Source organism: Aspergillus niger (assembly GCF_000002855.4).
Source record: "Aspergillus niger supercontig An01".
Classification (NCBI taxonomy): Eukaryota; Fungi; Ascomycota; class Eurotiomycetes; order Eurotiales; family Aspergillaceae; genus Aspergillus; species Aspergillus niger.
Window position 1 is genome coordinate 2,626,808 of NT_166518.1, and position 17,527 is coordinate 2,644,334.

Below are 17,527 nucleotides of genomic sequence, written 5' to 3' on the forward strand. Positions count from 1 at the left end.
AGTAGCTGGCTTACTACCATTGCATTATTTACATAGCGACATTATAGAATAGTTATATAGACGTGCTGACTCAAATACAAGGGGCTTGAAAATATTCTCATCATTGGACGGATGGACCACTAGTAGTAGCGCGTAGCTTTCTCCAGATCCGACGTTGATTGAGTCAGACATCCCCGCACCTGAAAGCAATGCATTCTGATCATCTCTGTACAAAGTAAGAAAAAAGATATTCACTACTTGAGTAGTTACTAAATATATTGGTGCACAGATAACTTGCTTACAAGAACTAACGACATCGAATTAAGGAACTGGACACAAAATGTCTATCAATATTCGACAAGCAACGCCCGCCGACCAACACGCCATCGACGCAATCATACAAGAAGCCTTCTCTATCTACATCGGTCGCATAGGAAGGAAGCCACAGCCGATGCTAGACGACTACACCACACTGATCAAAGACGGAGTCGTCTATGTGATCGAGGGTGATGGTGAAATAAAAGGCACCGTCATGCTTGTTCCTCAGGAGGGCGCCATGATTGTGGATAATTTAGCCGTTGCTCAGTCTGCACGGGGCACTGGGCTGGGTCGCAAGCTATTGGAATTTGCTGATGAGTCGGCTCGGTTGGCAGGCTATCAGACTCTCCAGCTGCATACTAATGAGACCATGGTTGAGAATATTGCCATATATACCCGAATGGGGTATGCGGAGACACATCGTGCGGATAATAAGGGGTGGAAGCGGGTTTATATGGCTAAGAATTTGGATTGATGGGCTAACTTTGAGATGGCTATCTTTGTTAATCATGAAGAGAGTTTATTTAGATAGTCTGAATGATGCAGATAGTGTATAAGCTGGCTAAGAATCTTATCTGTGACCGGTGTCTGTCAGGTAGCGCGTCCACTGTGAGTCTTGACCTTACGGCCTTGAAAATGCGATCAAAATTGACAATAGCATTTTAGCAAGAATGAAAGTTGACTGAACATTGTAGCAAACACTATGAAGTGCGAGATATCATTGGATCAAAATGACGAGATCGCGCTGGAATTAGGCTGGCCTGCAGTAATGCCTGAAAAGACGGGCAGCAAGGAATACATTCCGGAGATGTGGCTTATTTCCCCTCCTCGCCAGCCCCTCTTTCTTCTCTTCTTCTTTCTTTCACTTTCCTGCCGAGACAATAAGAGTGAACGGAACCATGACAAGTGAAGCAAAGAATGCCCGTTGCGACTACGTTTTCAAGTATGAAACTCATAGAGTGACCCTGCGCGACAAAATCTTATCTCGGCCCAATAACAGTGACAACAATTGAGGATTATGGATGGAGACACCACCATGTGGGCCTCTACCGTTGACCGTTTGTACGAAGTAAAGCAAACAAATGCTTCTTCCTGTGTCAAAATGGGCTATCTACCTTCCAATCTAAGTGGACACGCTCAAGGCCTCTCCCCCAACGCGACTCAATACAGCGTGCCTGATCTACACCCAGATTGATGGAACGATGCCGGTCTTTTCTACGGAGTATAAGCACAAGCGTCTACATATGCTGTTCACGCTCACCAGGCCGGCCGGACCATTCATCCCGAGGTTGCGGTCAGGTTGCTCGCTGCTTATCTCCCCCGGTGTGCAAGTGAGTGACAACGTCTCGGTCCCCGGTCGCGACCCAAACTTTGGTCCAAACAATGCCTCGGGATTGGTCCTAGTCGAGTAAGGCCAGGAGGTGGGCAAACAGCAGTGTGTCGTGTGCCACTGGACTAAGCTACCATATTCACTGTCCACATACGAGGTGTCCCCTTAGCAGCCTGCGTCTGTGGCGTTTCTGGCCGAGCAACACTGAGGCAACATGGTACCTTTTTGTTAAACGATTAAATCATAGCAGCAGACCCTGGATGTGGATTTGACGGGTGGAAACTGCCAAGTCACCTGAGACACACGTTGATTCCCGTTCCTCGATGCTCCATCAATTTCCACCTTCGCGGCTCAACCTCCACGATCGTTCTTTTTTTCAAACAAGCCACACCGTCCTTCGCCACTCAGCCATCTGTCGTCAATCGTCGTCCGCTTTGACCGTCACCACGTTTGCTGTCCATTCAAGTTTCTCTGAAATTGCTCGGCTTTGACGTCTCATCCATTGCGAATTTTCAATCTTTGCTTCTTAAAAGAAAGTGACAAGCGGGATCGGATTCCGACCGTATTTTCTCTTTGCTGGACCGCTACTTATCGCTGTCCCCACTTGGTCGCATTTTTTCCTCCCCTGTGTGCCCCAAATTCATATTATCCCCTCCAGTTCCGTTCGCAGTGTCAACTCCATCAGTCCATCCACTATTCCAGTCATCCTCTCAAAGACCACCTTGGGCCGTCCCTGAGTGTTCCAACTCCTGTGATCCGTTCTTTACCCAGTGTACCCGCACGGGCCTGGCATATAGTCCGGAGGATCCCCAGCTCCAAATTCTCCGCCATTTTTCAGGTGCCGATTACGCCACGTCCAGTCGCAAAGTGATCTGCTTCCCGCACTTACAGCCTTGGATGGGTTACCTGGTCACTCTATTTTCCATTTCGACGTACTGTTCGCCATTGTTTGGACATGCCCTCAGTCACCGACCAGACCGGTCTTTCTGGTCTTGAATTTGATGGTAGGTTCCTTTCTTGGTTAACTTCCCGTCAACCCATTCCCCCTTTCCTTGGGCTCCAACAACCCCGTAGTCGTAGGTTTTCCGAGGCTCTGCTTCCGGGCCAAATGATCTCATAGCCCACTGCGACTGCTGGTATTCGATCAACCGTCAAACCCCCTCCCTCTTTGCGGTTCTTTATCCTTCCCTGTCCGGATCACCCCCTAAGTGTTGATGGATTCTGACCGATCATCTAAAGGACCACAACCTATTCTGGGGACTGGTTTGAATGTCTCCCCCCAGAGACATCACCACACAAATGGGCACGAAACTTCCGCAATTGCGTCAGAAGGAACTGCATTCAGGCATCGTGTCTCCGCACCCAAGAAACCGGCAGCCAGACTACCTACGCACCAGCCGGCTTCTTTAAGTAGTCAGACATCCAGCATCATCACTGAACCCGCGCATCGTCATGAAAGGGATGGCATTTCGAAAAATGGCGAGGAAGACCCGCAGAATAGCCTTTTCGCACAAGTCTACGAATGGCTTCAGCGCGAAAAATCCAAGCGGAGGTCTCACAAGGCGACAAGTTTAGCAACGATGGATGGTGTTGCCAGTGATGGTGACGATGACGACGATGACAGCGCTAGCGTCCTTGTGGAAAGACCTTTATCATCTGGTGCTGACACTACAATGGCACTCGACAAGCTGGAAAAGATTCTCATTCAGTACGCCACTTCACGGCAGGGAACCGACTCTGTACACCTCACCCGACGATCCGGTCGTCGGCGTCAGTACTCCAAGGGGTTGCGTAGGGGTTCTGCGTCTGAATCTGACTTTTCAGACCACGAGGCGGCCGCCCCTAGCGTGGATGCTGTGCTGGATAATTCAAAAACTCTCGCGTATAGCGGTGGTGGTACAGAAGATGACGACAACGAGAACAGTGTCAATGCGAGACGCGCAAAGGATAAGGAAGCCTGGACACTTTTCAAGAGTGAAATCCTTCGGCTCGCTCACACCATGCAGCTGAAAGGATGGCGGAAGCTTCCCATGGAACTTGCAACCGATATAGGAGTTGTTCGACTTAGTGGTGCCCTGACCAATGCCGTATATGTAGTCACACCGCCACAGAATATTCCTGTGCCTAAGGCGGAAGATGGATCATACTCATTGGTACCCAGAAAACCCCCACCGTAAGTGCCCTTACCTGAATCACACGTATAACCTAGAAGCTAACTCTCTGTAGGAAGCTCTTGCTCCGTATCTATGGGCCACAAGTGGATCACTTGATTGATCGAGATAACGAGCTCCAAATCCTCCGCCGTCTAGGCCGAAAGAACATTGGTCCGAAGGTGCTGGGTACATTCAATAACGGAAGATTCGAAGAGTACTTCGAAGCTCGCCCACTTACGCCTAAGGAGCTCCGCGATCCCCCGACCATGAAGCAGATTGCGAAGCGGATGAGGGAGCTGCACGATGGAATCGATCTTCTTGTAGACGAGAGGGAAGGAGGACCCATGGTGTTCAAGAACTGGGATAAGTGGGTAGACCGCTGCGAGCAAGTAATCAATTGGCTGGACAAGGAGATTCGATCCGAGCACAACAAGAGCAAAGCAGCATCCGAGGCTTGGCGCCGGCGAGGCTTTGTCTGCGGTGTTCCCTGGCCCTCCTTCAGGAAGGCAGTTGAAGGATATCGTAAGTGGCTTTTGTCCAGCTGTGGAGGCATGGACGGAATAAAGCGACAGTTGGTGTTTGCGCACAATGATGTAAGTGCTCTATTCCCATTCTCCGGGAACTGCGCTAATGATTTAGACTCAATATGGCAATCTGCTTCGGATGGAGCCCAGCCACGAATCACCGCTGCTTCGGCCTGAGAACGTGCATAAGCAGCTCGTCGTTATTGATTTCGAGTATGCATCGGCAAACACTCCAGGAATCGAGTTTGCCAACCATTTCGTAAGTCAAGTGTTAGATAGTGATTGGGAGTCTCTTACTGACCTCAACAGACTGAATGGTGCTACAACTATCATGATCCGGAGCGGCCGTGGGCATGCGACACCAGCCGCTATCCGAATCCAGAGCAGCAGCATCAGTTCATTGAAGCGTATCTGAGCCATCGACCCGGATTGCGCGAGCAGGCATCTCCTTCTATCACCCCTCTGATGCGAGGTCTCTCTACCAACACTTCATCACTAGCTCCTTTGAGCCTGGATGACGGCCCGGATGTCGACGTGTCTGCTCGGTTCGATATCGAGAAAGCGCACGAGGACAGCACCAGCGCTAAGATCCAATATTACGCGCGACAAACCAGATTGTGGCGGGTACTCAACTCCGCGCAGTGGGTAGCTTGGGGAATCGTGCAGGCCAAGGTGCCTGGCATGGAGGAGGGAATCGCCGCAGATGAAGCTGCAGCTAAAGCCCAGAACGGCCACCATGGTACCAATGGCAACGGGGTGCATTCAGACGTGACAGCTGAAGTGAACCACTCCACCGGAACCCCGCCAGTGGATGCCGATGTGGACGAAGCCGAAGAGTTTGACTACCTGGGCTATGCGCAGGACCGGGCGATGTTCTTCTGGTCTGATTTGCTGGCGCTGAAGATCATCCGAGAGGATGAGCTGCCCGAATCTCTGGTACAAGTGATCAAATCTCGCATGATCGACTATTAAACCTAATTAATATCTTGCCTTTTACGATTATGAGTCGGATGACATGAATGACGAAGCGATTCTTCAACAGACATCGGCCTTGCCACTGTACATAGATATGTCATAGTTATGAATCTCAACGGATCTTACTAGGTAGAATCCTAACACCCCCGGCAAAATAGACAGACTTCAAAAGATAGATAGTAGGCATGATCTACCTACCTCCTCATCAACTTCCTCTGCGTCTCCCCCTTCGCCTTCTCCACCCACTCCTCATACTTTCCCTCCCCCTGCGCATCCTTCATCCCCACTACCCCCTTCAACACCTCCCCAATAAACCCAACGAAATTCGACCGTCTCAATGTATTCTCCCAAGCCCACGCCCTCCTCTTCCTCTCCTCCCTCTCCAACGCCTCCACATCCCCGATCTCCTTCGCCGTGACCCTCAAATCCCTCACCACAGCCATAAGATTAAACCTCGTCTCCCCCTCCGGGTACCTCGCAATCCTCTGCCTCAACACCTCAATCACCTTCTCCGGGAACTCCTCCGCGGTACACCCCCCATGCGAAATCGGATGAGGCTGCAACCCATCCAACTCATACAACTTCCCATCAACAGGCGTGTACGCAATGAAATGGTATACATCCCCCTCCTCATCCTGGTTATTCCGCACTGTCTCGTCAACGAACGGCGAGGCGCGCGCGAACGCGTTGTGCGCGCTCCGGATCAGCTCTGAGTTGGAGAGCGCTTCGCCGCGCAGGTCGGGCGGGAACCCCGCTGTGAAGTCCTTGAAGGAGTGGAGTTCGGGACCGATGTTGATGGGGAAGGGGTTCGTAGAGGAGGAGGACGGGTCGTTGTTGAGGATCACGGAGAGGATGGCTTGCGTGCCGCAGGCGTTTTGGATCGTTTGGTTCGCGAAGAAGAGGTTCGGGGAGGGGTCGGTGTCGTAGGTGCCGGAGGGGGGTGAGGTGGTCGAGGATGTAGAGGTTGGTTGTTGCGTTTCGCGAATCCATTTGAAGAGGAAGATTACGCCGTAGACAGGGCTGCATGGTGAGAGGTGTTAGTGGGTGTGAGTGATGTTTAAAAGGTAGCAGGGGTATACCTTAGAGAGCGGATTGTGTCTGCATCTAGGGAAATCAGTTCTTCGAATTGAACGTCCTTGACGCCGAGGTTCTCGATAAGGGAGGTGAAGACGCCCTAAAGGTTTGCTGGTTAGGTTTGTGGCTCTATATGTATGCTTTGATGTGCAGATTGCGTACCTCGTCGGACTCGATTGTGCTCCAGCCTCCGCCGTCGGCCATGGTGTCTGGTATGGTGTGAAATGCGCTGCGCAAGGGGGTTATATATAGTATATAGCGCAGCAGGGAAGAATACAGTGATGGGGTATGATGTTTATGTTGTACTGGTGGGCAGGATGTGATGTGATGTGATGGTGGATACCTTGGAGCTGTTGTTTGGTGATGATGCAAACAGTACACACGTGCAAACATCCTCGGCCAAATTTGGATTATAGCCTTCCATGTTGTAGCCTGAATAGTCAGGTGTCATTTACTTGCAAAAGCCACTATATTTAGTAGAGGTGCATTGTCGATCCCATGATGACTTGTCTACATCGCCCTTGGCAGCTGAAGTACAAGATGGGCTCTTCATACAGACCAAAGGATCTTATGGGTTAGGCCCCCAAGGGTCTACCCAGCCTTGTCGACATTGCGGAGTGATCTACCCACGCTCATCCACATCCACCAATCGACACATGAACAGCGCAGCAGGACTTCGTATATCTCCGTCTATCATTGACTCTGACGGGTGAACAATGCATTTGTTTTCAGCTTAGGCGTCAGACATCTGGAACATGTCTAGTTTGCACTTACCCCGTTGGCTAACTAACTGGACGCCTTACGGGCCTAAATGCCGATCATCTACTAAGCCTCCCTTCAACTATAGTCGCCACGGAGGTGTCAATGACAATATATAATCTGCAGAAAGGACCAGAATTACCCCACAGACTCACAAGCAATTAACGAAAATTTTACAAGTCCACTTCTACTCATCTTCAATTGCACACCCTCTAGACCTCCAACCAAAAGAAAACCACCACCATGCAGCTTCTCTCCATCCTCCCTATTGCAGCTTTGGCTGGTACTTCCCTCGCAGTGCACTGGAACGTGACTCTCTACACCGACACCGAGTGCACTGAATACAAATGGTCATACGCCGGAAATCAGAGTTACGGGTGTTACTCGCTTGAAACATACAACCCAACCATTCAGTCTATCAGGGCTGAGATTCCCGATGATTGGGTTTTCGATGGAGCGAGCGGTGGTGCCTGTGATTACTTTCACACTTACGGGGGCTCGGGATGCTGGACTCAGGGTCAGGGATTAAAGTCTTTCCAGGTTTACCCGCAGGCAAGCTGAGGTGATGGTGAGTGTATGATGGGTTTACCTAGTGGTTTCTATCTGGCTAAGCATCGCTTCTCAGGCACCCAATGTTGAGAAAATAAAATGAGAATCGTCCGGTTACGACGTGCATGCTATTACTAGGTTTATATGCGGACATTGATTTCATTTCAGTTGTTTCTACCTTTCTTACCATGCGCTCTGTACTAGACACATGCAATTGGCTTTCTCATATAGAAAGTCATGAGACAGGGTTTCTGTTATACTCGAGTTCGACAAAATTAGAGTAGTTGTTAGGCCAATCGGCCCAATTGTCAATGATCTCAAGGCATTAGCCTATTATGTGGATATCCGTCAGATCATCCTTACGGAAATGTCTCTACTTAGCACGCTATGGTTGTAGAAACGACTTTAGGCATTCCGCACTATACTAAGCTTGATTTACACTGTATTCATTCATCCAAACTAGTGAGCTTAACTCACCATGCAAAGCTCACTCATCGAAAGGAATGATCACATGACTGCGGTTGCCTATTGCATGCTTCAATCTACGATTCAATGAACAACTCTTGATAGACAGGAAGATTCATCAACAAATTTCGTCGTGCTATCATTCAAATGACAATTATACATTCATGCCAGTTTTTCCACAGTCCATACTGTTTATGTCAACTTGACAGACCTTGTGTGAGATCCCACTTTCGAAAGCAGCCATCCACCATTCTGCAGCTTCTGGAAAACCTCATCAGGGTCATACTTTGCAGCAATGCTCTTGAGCTTTGCTACATTCTCAGCACCATAGCTGGATAGGGGGTCTTGATCGCGAGATGCATAGTTGGAATACCTGTACGGAAGATACGCGCCTGCCTGCTTTGCTGTCGTTTCGGCAACATCCACAATCTTGCGGACTGCTTCTCGGACGCGATCCTCGTCTTTCGCATGTTTCCAGTCGGCCATTGACAGAAACCCTATCTTGTTAGTTTCATCAAACAAACAATGGGAAAGGAAACATACACTGCTGGCCCACTGCTTCTAATCCAAGGGGCGTACCACCATTTTTCTGACTCTGTTTCATAGCTAAAGAGGACATGGGTTGAAAGACATTGGTCAGGACAAGCCCTTCAACATCGCTCAAAGCCTCCTGTTGCTCTCGGCGGACTTTCTCGGTTGCTTCGTACAGCTCTAAGCAGGGCCGACTGGACATGGTTCGGAACTCATGACTAAAGGATCTGTTAGCATCCAACAAACTGTAGGTTTCGGTATAACCTACTGCAGAACTTCGGGTGAAATGACTGAGGCAACCGCCTGGACGAGCTCATAAATTGAGCGAGTGCCCGGAGGCACAAAGTTCATCAAGAAGGGAATATCATAGAATGACTGGAATGCAGCAGGCTTCTCGATAGGGGCACAGTAGAAGAATACGAGAAGGATTGCTTGGCTGGTAGCATGCCAGACGAGGGATGCCTTGTTGTCGACTTCAATTGCTTCTTGGTACTTTATGAGGCTCTTGGCGAGCTCGGGGTAGGCTGTTGGGGGGTATACACGAGCTTCGGCCCAAGACTCGGTGGGCACCGTCACTAGATCCATCTTGGTTACGATGCCTTGAGCTTTCGTCAGTAATGAAACCATTATAATCCTAAGGAAAAGGCTTACCAAAGTTAGGACCGCCTCCCTTGAGAGCCCAGAATAAGTCTGCATTCTCCTGAGCATTGGCATTCACAATGCTTGAGTCTGCGAGGACAACCTGCGACCAGGTTAGAGAACAGCTGAAAGCCGCGCAGTATGTGCAAGTTTACCTCATAATTAGACACGCCCATTGCGCCCACTCCATATTGACTGTTCTGAAAGGAAATCCCTCCTCCCAGGAGAAGACCGGGAACGCCAACTGTTGGAATCCGACCTCCTGCCACTGCCAGCCCATGAGGGTCGAGAGCCTTATAGACATCAAGCCATCTCAGCCCGAGACCTACATCAGCAGTAGACTTGTCGTCAGACAGCTTGACATGATTGAATTTACTCAAGGAGATAACCACTCCGCCATTATTACTGGTGAACCCGGGGTTCTGTAGGTGGCCGCCGCCGCGGACAGAGAAGCAAACGTCGAAGAAACGACAGAGAGCAAGGGCAGTTGCGACTTCTTGTGCTGACGTTGCTGTGACCACAACTAATGGCTGGAGCCAGCAATTTATTGACCTGTGTAACAGAATTAGTTTGATTGCAAATGTGCTTCGAGGGTGTGCAATTGTCATACCAGGGCACTTGGCGTTGAGAATCATACTCATCGGATGCCTGGAAGATGGCATTTTCACCGAAAAGAAGAGGGAAAACTTGGGCAAGGTAGGATGCCCGTTGATTGTTCTTCTCATCCTCCGGAAGTGCTGCATACTTGGACAGTAGGCCCTCGATTTTTGCGGTGGTGAGAGCGTCGACGTTCTGTCCCTGAACGATCGCTGCGATGTCTGTTGCACAGCCCATTGTGGTTTGTTAGTGTGTGAGGCTGAATGACAGGGTTGCAAGCCTGATACCCCGGTCAATAAAGAAAAAGAAATGAGGATGCTCACGAAAAGGAGGTACTACGAATCGTATCCACTACATTCATTATATAGGATTCATTGGCAATGGGCAAGGGGCCGGCACACGGAACGAACGCCCAGGTGTTTGCGGGGCCAAAACAGCTCTAGTCTGGTAGTCACCACGCTATCCTGCGCCAACTTTTTTTTTTTTTTTTTTTTTTTTTTTTACTTTCTTTGCTATAGTACAGGGATCCGATTCCTTCTTAAAATCACAACTCAAATTCGGCTAAATGCCGAGGCGGGTGACATTATCCTCGACATGCTCCCCCCTCTGGACTCAACATTCTCAACATGCCACCCAGTCACTGACGGGGGTAGGACAATAGATTAATTACACCATGAACTGGACGGTCATACCACGAGATGATAGTCTACCTTCGATGACTATTACTGTTCGCATCATAGTCCTCGTCCTTGCTATTCCAACTACCTTTGTTTGCGGTCTCTGGGTGTGTACCTGACCCTTGATAGGGTTGACGAAGCACAACTCATTTAATAATCTGAATCATAGCTCTACTTACGGAAATTTGTTTTGAACTCATGGGGACTGGATGACTGGATGGTAATGATCGCTCTTGTTAGTCTTCCCAAATGCTCGAGCAGTGGGCGACGGATTACTGAGCCACAACAGGTCATGGTGAATGGTTTCTCGACGCTTGCATTTACGATCACCTACTATGGCCTCGGAAAAAAGACCATGGATGTTCCAGATGCAGACCTGCTGGTTTGGTGGAAGGTACGCTAAAAGCTAACACATACTCTAATTTGGACAGCGGTTGAGGTGACAGGATATAATTAGATCTACTATGCGGCGCTCTGCAGCTACTTGCTTGTTGCTGCATCGGTCAAAACAAGCCTCACTGTGTTTATAATGCGGCTTTTCCCCACCCACAGTATAAGCATCGCTGGCAAGTCCATTTTGGGATTTCTAGCAGTCTTCACGCTCGCAGGAACCTTGGCTTTGGCATTCCAGTGTCGACCCGTTCGCGCTGGATTCGACAAAACCATCCCAGATGCGAAATGTTACAGTGTCAACACTTCCTTTGCCATCCTCATGGCGCAAGGTGTCATTATGTTTGTGATGGATCTGGCCATCCTCGCACTTCCACTCCGTCGCGTCTGGCAGCTTCAAATGCCACGTGGACGAAGGGTCTTGGTACTTGGATTATTTTGCCTTGGTATGCTAGAAGCCTCACCTAGAACAAACAGTAACTGACTGCTTTTCTGCTCAGGTTTCACAGCATGCATCGCGGCACTGGTTCGCTTCAGCACCTTGGCCTATGCCAGGGACGAAACAGACTACACCTGTGAGTATATTGCGTTCAGTAGTTCGACGAGGATATCCAGCTCGCTTACAGATATTCACCAATAAAAGACACGGCTGCCACTTCACTCATCTGGATGGAACTCGAGTTTAATCTTGGTCTCATATCCGGCTCCCTCTCATCTTTGCGCAAACTCTTTCAGATTCGATCGCCTTTCAAGTCGCGACGAACCTCCTCTTTCACGGGCAGCCGCTCCACCAACGTCGAACTAGGGAGCTATAAAGGCTGGGGCGGGGGAATCAGCAAGCAAACGGAGATCAACAGGGCTTTTGAGATCTTAGACAGCAGCCAGGAGCACATCGCCCCGATCTACGGCCAGGGTGAATTATGCACCACCACCAATGCATTCTCTAATGGGAAGCTTAGCCGTTAGACTCTATCTTCGCTCAGGATAAAGATATGTGACTCTGCACTATAATCAATCTCAATTGCAACCTCTTGCCTTGCCATGCAGCTACGGACATGCATACGAACCGTTGCTGCTAAGGGGGAGGGGCTGCTGTCAGATAAGCGCAGCTCCACAAATGCCACCGGCGCAGACGCTAAATTGACCGGCCGTCAGACGGCGCACGCTGCAGCAAACGGGGCGTTTTAACTATCACTCCCGCCAAGTCAGTTTAGACCTGCTTTATCTAACTAGTTGTCAATTGGCCAGCTAACTATTCGAGGGGTAAACTTAAACAGGGAACAAGCAAGAGCTGCAATGAACATCCGGGTTCCGTGCTGTGCGGTTTCAGTGAGCCGTCGACCAACACCGGTGCTGACGCCCATCGCCAGTTTTCGCGGCACTATCCAGTTTGGTCTCAGTGCCCCTTCAGTCTAATATAATCTGTTGACGAATGTTAGCTAGAGCCTGGCTGATAATGCTAGTCGAATTAGTAGAGTGCAGTGAAAAGAGAGCACAGGCCAATTGGTGGCCATAGTCTGTGTATGGGTAGGTATATGGGTGATGAGTTGAACCTACAGAATTGATTGGAGACTGCTTTATGCATATACTCTGTAACCACGGCCTGAATGGCTCTATATAGCTTGTAGATCCAAAAACCCTCCTGAGAAGCCAACTGACGCGCCACGTGATCACGTGCACCGTCCAGCACTGTCCGTGCTTGGACCCCTTGATGATCTTCTTGTCTGACAACAATTCATATGACATTTGCCTGTGAGTATCTGTGGATAAGTCTGGAATGAATACTATAAGATCGTCAGTTTCTCGTTTGCCCGCCTTTCTCCGCAAGAAGCCACTTCCATTGCCATCACCTGGGCCACGTCTACCGCCCGGCATACTCGTCGATGAAGAGATCGCGCCAGTATACAATGCCAAGCACTTCTACCCAGCAAGGCCTGGAGAGGTCCTTGCCAATCATTACCAAGCCTTGGTAAAGGTGGGCTGGGGCGTATCTTCAACAATATGGCTGGCGCGTGATTTGGAAGAGTAATCGATGATCCCCTTCCAAACTCTGTTTCCGTCTCTAACAAGCCTACAGACATATCGATGAGCCAGAGAGCATAGTGACACTGAAGATAGCAAATAATAATGCGAGCCTCACTGCTAATGAGCGTGAGGTTGAGGACCACATCTCCACGGCAGATCCATCACATCGGGGTCGTTTGCTTATGCGGACCTTACTAGACTCTTTTGAAGTTGAGGGCGCAGAAGGTACTCATTCGTGTCTTGTGTATCCACTGATGAGGGAGTCATTATCGATGTACCAGCAGCGCTTTGATCACAAAAAGTTGCCACTGCCTCTTGTCAAGACATATATTCGTGCGCTTCTTACGGGTCTTGATTATCTTCATAAGAGTTGCAGGACAGTTCATACAGGTAAATCCATCTTCACTCTTAGTTTCAGCTTATGACGATGAACACTGGCAACTGCCTAGACCTAAAGCTTGATAATATCATGCTCTCATTCGAGGATCCAATGGTGCTTGCCGAGTTTATGGAAACGCAGCTTGAAAAACCAATGGCATTCAAACTCGATTCGACAGGACGGCCAGTATACCAGTCCCGTAATGACTTCGGGCCACTCAAAAGCCTGAGGAGTATTCCGCAGCTGGTTGACTTTGGCCTCGCAACTAAACTTGAGGAAAACGACGACTGGGGCGTCTGGCCTATTCAGCCAGACCACTATCGGGCACCAGAGGTGATATTGGGTATTGGATGGCAAATGCCTGCAGATATCTGGAACCTTGGTGTTCTAGTACGTTCCTTTGTTCTCCAAAGTTGTTGCATTGACTAACTTGGGACAAGCTATGGGATTTGATCGAAGGCAAAGAGCTATTCCAGCATATTCATGATAAACAAGGTCGCTACGATGCTAAACTACATATGGCTGAGATGGTGGCCTTACTCGGTCCACCCCCTCCAGAGGTCATGCAACGGTATCAATACATGCGAGAATACCCGTGGCCGGAACCTGTTAGACGAGAAGACGACAGACTATGTGAGACCGCGGAGGAGTACTTCGATGGGCCATTTTTTGACACTAACGGTACTATGTGACTCTCTACCCCGAGGAGGACTTTCAGATCACTAATTATTTTCAGGTCGCTTTCTATACGAAGACCTGATTCCCAACCGAACATTAGGCGACGCAGTTTCCTTTCTCGAGGGAGAGGAGAGGGAAAATTTCTTGGACCTCGTCAGTAAAATGCTAATTTGGCACCCAAATAGGAGGAAAACGGCAGGCGAACTGGCGGAACATCCTTTCCTTCAACCCAAGCAATCGCATACTTGATTTCTGTGAGTGCTTGTTGGTGGACAGTGGCAAGCAATTCTGTCCAACTCAGTTTGGCGGTGGCATCAGTTGGCCGGTCTAAGCGTTAAGACAGTTGTCGTTGCAAATGGCATCTACAATTGGTCCCGCTTTTTTAGTCATAATACAACTGTATCTTGGACAGATTCCATAACTGCATGCGCCATGTCACCGTGGGTGCCATTTCGTCAGTTGTTCTACATAGCCCTCCTTGCTTGGTAGATTGTCACTATGGCAAGTACTTCGTAATTTCCTACTTTTCTTATTCTTTCCCCTTCCTATCGTCGAGAACAGTCTATCATTATCAGAGTAGGTGGAAACACAATTGGACTTAAACCAGTTTACAATCTGCTTGAATAACAGGAGGATGAATTGCCCTTCTTTCATTAGTATCGAGGTATCTACACTAAACTTCATACACATTGGATGCACTTGTGACGGAGAAGGATATGATTTTCGAGTTCGCAGCTGGCAGGACCCAGCTACAAGGAGGCTGCACATGCACTCTGACTCTGTAAACACAGAGTGTCGAAGCACTAATCGCTAGACCGAAAACGATAAACCGCTCTTGGCTAGCTAGGCGATGGAGAGATATGTGTCCCAACTCAGAGCATAAGCCAGAGTTGGGCATATTGACTCACATGTGATGGAGGGGGCGATTAATTCAATCGAACAACAGCCCATATGCTAGGCGTATACAAATAGCTCGTAGCGTTATTGTAACTCATGTTGAGACATTCACTGCAGCCAGGCAGCTGTCAGCTGATCCTTCGCCTTTTCTTCCTGCATGGTCTCTGACCACCACCTCTTCCAACAACCAACCACTCTCTTGAGATCAGATAGATCAAATCCATATATCGTTGACCTTCCGTCTTGACAACTCATGTAGGTTTTCAGCGACATGCTGGTTAGGGATTGAGACAGAATTATGTGCTTGTTAGTAGTACTTTTATATATGAACAAGAAAAAACAGAAATCTAATCCTACACTCCAAACCCACAAGAGTCAACCCAATGCACCTGTATAGTTCTTCTTAAATTCGTGTCCCGACTGAGTCATGTCCAGCCGAACCACTCTGGTCCATCTCAAGATCATTGCTTATATTCGTGAACCCTTCCTGCCTCCGCTGCACACTGCGAAGATTGCAAGTGCTAGACATTCGATCAATCCTTCCACCACTATCATTCCATGATCCAAAAGAATGGAACCTCAAGACCTGTCGAAACGAGGGTACGCAGGCTGTGATGATGACCAGGCTCGCCTCGACATTACTACCAAAGCAGCAAACCGAGTCAGCAACAGTCAATCAGGTGTAAGAATGAAAGAAGGCTGAACGATCACATACATCCAAAGTGCCACCCCACCCAGCAAATACGTCTGGTCTTCCTGCGTCAACATCGGCACCGTCGCCGCCAGCCGCAATGTACTCGTAACGAGCGACCTAAACACCGCCGCCAACTATTAGCCATAACCCATAAAACATACACCTCGAAGGTGAAGAATGGAACACATACAGCCCACCCAACCCAAACATACAAACCAACCCAATCCTCTTCCTGGACGCCATTTGCAACCTCACAACAATTGGCAGCGGCATGACCAGCAACACCAAGTCAATAAACATACTTGCCACCACGCCCGCCATAAATATCGGGGCTCGACTCCAACAGTGTCCCTCTGCACCAGGGTGCCAGGCTTTATATACCGGATCGCAGGTGAACAGAAAGAGACATTCGAGGATGATCATGTAGGCGACGACGAAGGCGGTCATGCCCCATAGGGTTATGCGCCATTTGCGTTGCATGTCGGAGAGGCGGTAATAGAGGATGATGAGAGATATTTTGGAAAGGCCGAGGGCGGGGATGTACATTAATGAGCCGAGGAGGAGGACCTATTTGTTTTGAAATTGTTGTTAGATGGTGTTGTGGTAGAGGTCGGGATGGGAATGGGGAGTGTACTCGGAGGGTTTGGTTGTACACGGCTCTGGTGAGGTCCCATTCATGAACACCTAAGCCGGCGTGGGTGTAGCCGTCTGTGGATTTGGGTGATTGCGTTAGGATTGAGCTGGATTAGGCTGAGATGGAGGTAGGTGGTGCGTACATAGGAGTAGGGCTTGGGTTATTGCTGCGAAAATCTAGGGATGTATCAAGATCAGTTGTTTTGTTGGTGCTGTTGAGAGGGTGAGTTACTGACCCATGATAGAATGATGACGGCTACATATGAGGACTTGTGTTAGCAATGCATGCAACTGCAAGTATTCGAGGATATATTTGCACCAATAATAAAAGATAGATCGGCTGCACTCACCATCATCAAGCAGCCACTTCCGCACAATAACCACCCTCGTATATACTCTCACCAGGAGACATAATGTACTGACTGTAACACCCACAATAACCACAACTAGATTTGCAGTATGATAATGCCTTTCAGGATCCTTTAAATCAGGCGTCACGCCCTCGGGTGCAGGGATAACGCCCGTGCCAGTCCCCGTCAAGGCAGCGGTGCTGGTGGCGCTCATAGCAGCGGCACACAAACATTATCCGACAACAAAAACAGGAACAAAGTTTTTTTCGTCCCCTCTCATATGGATCCCAGACATATAAAGCAGAGTTCAAATAAGCAGGGGATAGATACACATGTGAACTTTCCTGGTCGGAAGGATTCCGTCCGTTCGCAACCGAGATTCCTCAGAACCGGTAACGTAATCAACGGTCGAACGGGCCACACGGTCAGGCGGGCCATCCTGAAATCCCATATAAAAGATGTCTTTTTGATTCTATTATATATCAACCAGTACTACTTCTATGAAGCTCTAACTTTGTAGATAGTTTATATATATAAGAATAAGTATTCCATGAATTTTTCAGATTTTTAGAATTTTTACTTTGATAATGAAACCAGATTCTTATATAATACATATAAATACAGATATTGTAATATGATAAGTCCATAAGTAAAAGTATATTCATTTTTAGAAGGTATATAGATATTATTTATATTATTTAAAATCTATATAGAAGAAATCTAATTCTTCTAGACCTGGATGGTAGAGATATATTATGTTTAAAAAGATATCTTTTGTATAGTATTACCAGATGGCCCGCCTGACCGTGTGGCCCGTCCGACCGTTGATTACGTTAGCTGGAAATAGGTTAGTTATTCAGCCCCCTGCTCTAGCTTGAGAAATGATAGGGAAGGTACCCAACGAGAAGCAC

General features: G+C 48.6%; 9 protein-coding genes across 9 annotated transcripts, besides 1 other annotated feature; 5 read left to right on the plus strand and 4 right to left on the minus strand.

The window, feature by feature from the left end:
• Positions 1-319: 319 nt before the first annotated feature.
• An01g11140 (uncharacterized protein) lies at positions 320-772 on the plus strand (the record flags this gene model as incomplete). The annotated part of the gene is made up of 1 exon (XM_001389490.1): positions 320-772. The coding sequence occupies one exon, from the start codon at positions 320-322 to the stop codon at positions 770-772; it is 453 nt and encodes a 150-aa protein (XP_001389527.1).
• Positions 773-2,582: 1,810 nt separating this feature from the next.
• An01g11150 (uncharacterized protein) lies at positions 2,583-5,276 on the plus strand (the record flags this gene model as incomplete). Its single annotated transcript, XM_059744023.1, has 6 exons — positions 2,583-2,631; positions 2,867-3,747; positions 3,837-4,373; positions 4,420-4,563; positions 4,614-4,832; positions 4,947-5,276. The coding sequence occupies 6 exons, from the start codon at positions 2,583-2,585 to the stop codon at positions 5,274-5,276; spliced, it is 2,160 nt and encodes a 719-aa protein (XP_059603310.1).
• Positions 5,277-5,339: 63 nt separating this feature from the next.
• On the minus strand, positions 5,340-6,557 carry An01g11160 (uncharacterized protein; the record flags this gene model as incomplete). The annotated part of the gene is made up of 4 exons (XM_001389492.3): positions 5,340-5,361; positions 5,478-6,299; positions 6,359-6,453; positions 6,516-6,557. The coding sequence occupies 4 exons, from the start codon at positions 6,555-6,557 to the stop codon at positions 5,340-5,342; spliced, it is 981 nt and encodes a 326-aa protein (XP_001389529.3).
• A 798-nt stretch (positions 6,558-7,355) lies between these two features.
• Positions 7,356-7,673, plus strand: An01g11170 (hypothetical protein; the record flags this gene model as incomplete). The annotated part of the gene is made up of 1 exon (XM_001389493.1): positions 7,356-7,673. The coding sequence occupies one exon, from the start codon at positions 7,356-7,358 to the stop codon at positions 7,671-7,673; it is 318 nt and encodes a 105-aa protein (XP_001389530.1).
• Positions 7,674-8,210: 537 nt separating this feature from the next.
• An01g11180 (uncharacterized protein) lies at positions 8,211-10,130 on the minus strand (the record flags this gene model as incomplete). Its single annotated transcript, XM_001389494.3, has 7 exons — positions 8,211-8,262; positions 8,338-8,623; positions 8,670-8,875; positions 8,926-9,256; positions 9,309-9,399; positions 9,452-9,848; positions 9,907-10,130. 7 exons carry the CDS (start codon positions 10,128-10,130, stop codon positions 8,211-8,213), a joined length of 1,587 nt encoding a protein of 528 aa, XP_001389531.3.
• A 436-nt stretch (positions 10,131-10,566) lies between these two features.
• An01g11190 (uncharacterized protein) lies at positions 10,567-11,926 on the plus strand (the record flags this gene model as incomplete). Its single annotated transcript, XM_059744041.1, has 5 exons — positions 10,567-10,677; positions 10,740-10,964; positions 11,028-11,406; positions 11,461-11,535; positions 11,604-11,926. 5 exons carry the CDS (start codon positions 10,567-10,569, stop codon positions 11,924-11,926), a joined length of 1,113 nt encoding a protein of 370 aa, XP_059603311.1.
• An 811-nt stretch (positions 11,927-12,737) lies between these two features.
• An01g11200 (uncharacterized protein) lies at positions 12,738-14,291 on the plus strand (the record flags this gene model as incomplete). The annotated part of the gene is made up of 5 exons (XM_059744048.1): positions 12,738-12,985; positions 13,038-13,375; positions 13,435-13,754; positions 13,805-14,045; positions 14,101-14,291. 5 exons carry the CDS (start codon positions 12,738-12,740, stop codon positions 14,289-14,291), a joined length of 1,338 nt encoding a protein of 445 aa, XP_059603312.1.
• Positions 14,292-15,047: 756 nt separating this feature from the next.
• Positions 15,048-15,933, minus strand: An01g11210 (hypothetical protein; the record flags this gene model as incomplete). Its single annotated transcript, XM_059744053.1, has 3 exons — positions 15,048-15,242; positions 15,655-15,750; positions 15,850-15,933. 3 exons carry the CDS (start codon positions 15,931-15,933, stop codon positions 15,048-15,050), a joined length of 375 nt encoding a protein of 124 aa, XP_059603313.1.
• A 445-nt stretch (positions 15,934-16,378) lies between these two features.
• On the minus strand, positions 16,379-16,830 carry An01g11220 (uncharacterized protein; the record flags this gene model as incomplete). The annotated part of the gene is made up of 2 exons (XM_059744060.1): positions 16,379-16,443; positions 16,617-16,830. The coding sequence occupies 2 exons, from the start codon at positions 16,828-16,830 to the stop codon at positions 16,379-16,381; spliced, it is 279 nt and encodes a 92-aa protein (XP_059603314.1).
• Positions 16,831-17,011: 181 nt separating this feature from the next.
• Positions 17,012-17,450: a mobile genetic element (Remark: Vader is flanked by 44 bp inverted repeats (IR);~Title: transposon Vader - Aspergillus niger).
• Between the last annotated feature and the right edge of the window lie 77 nt (positions 17,451-17,527).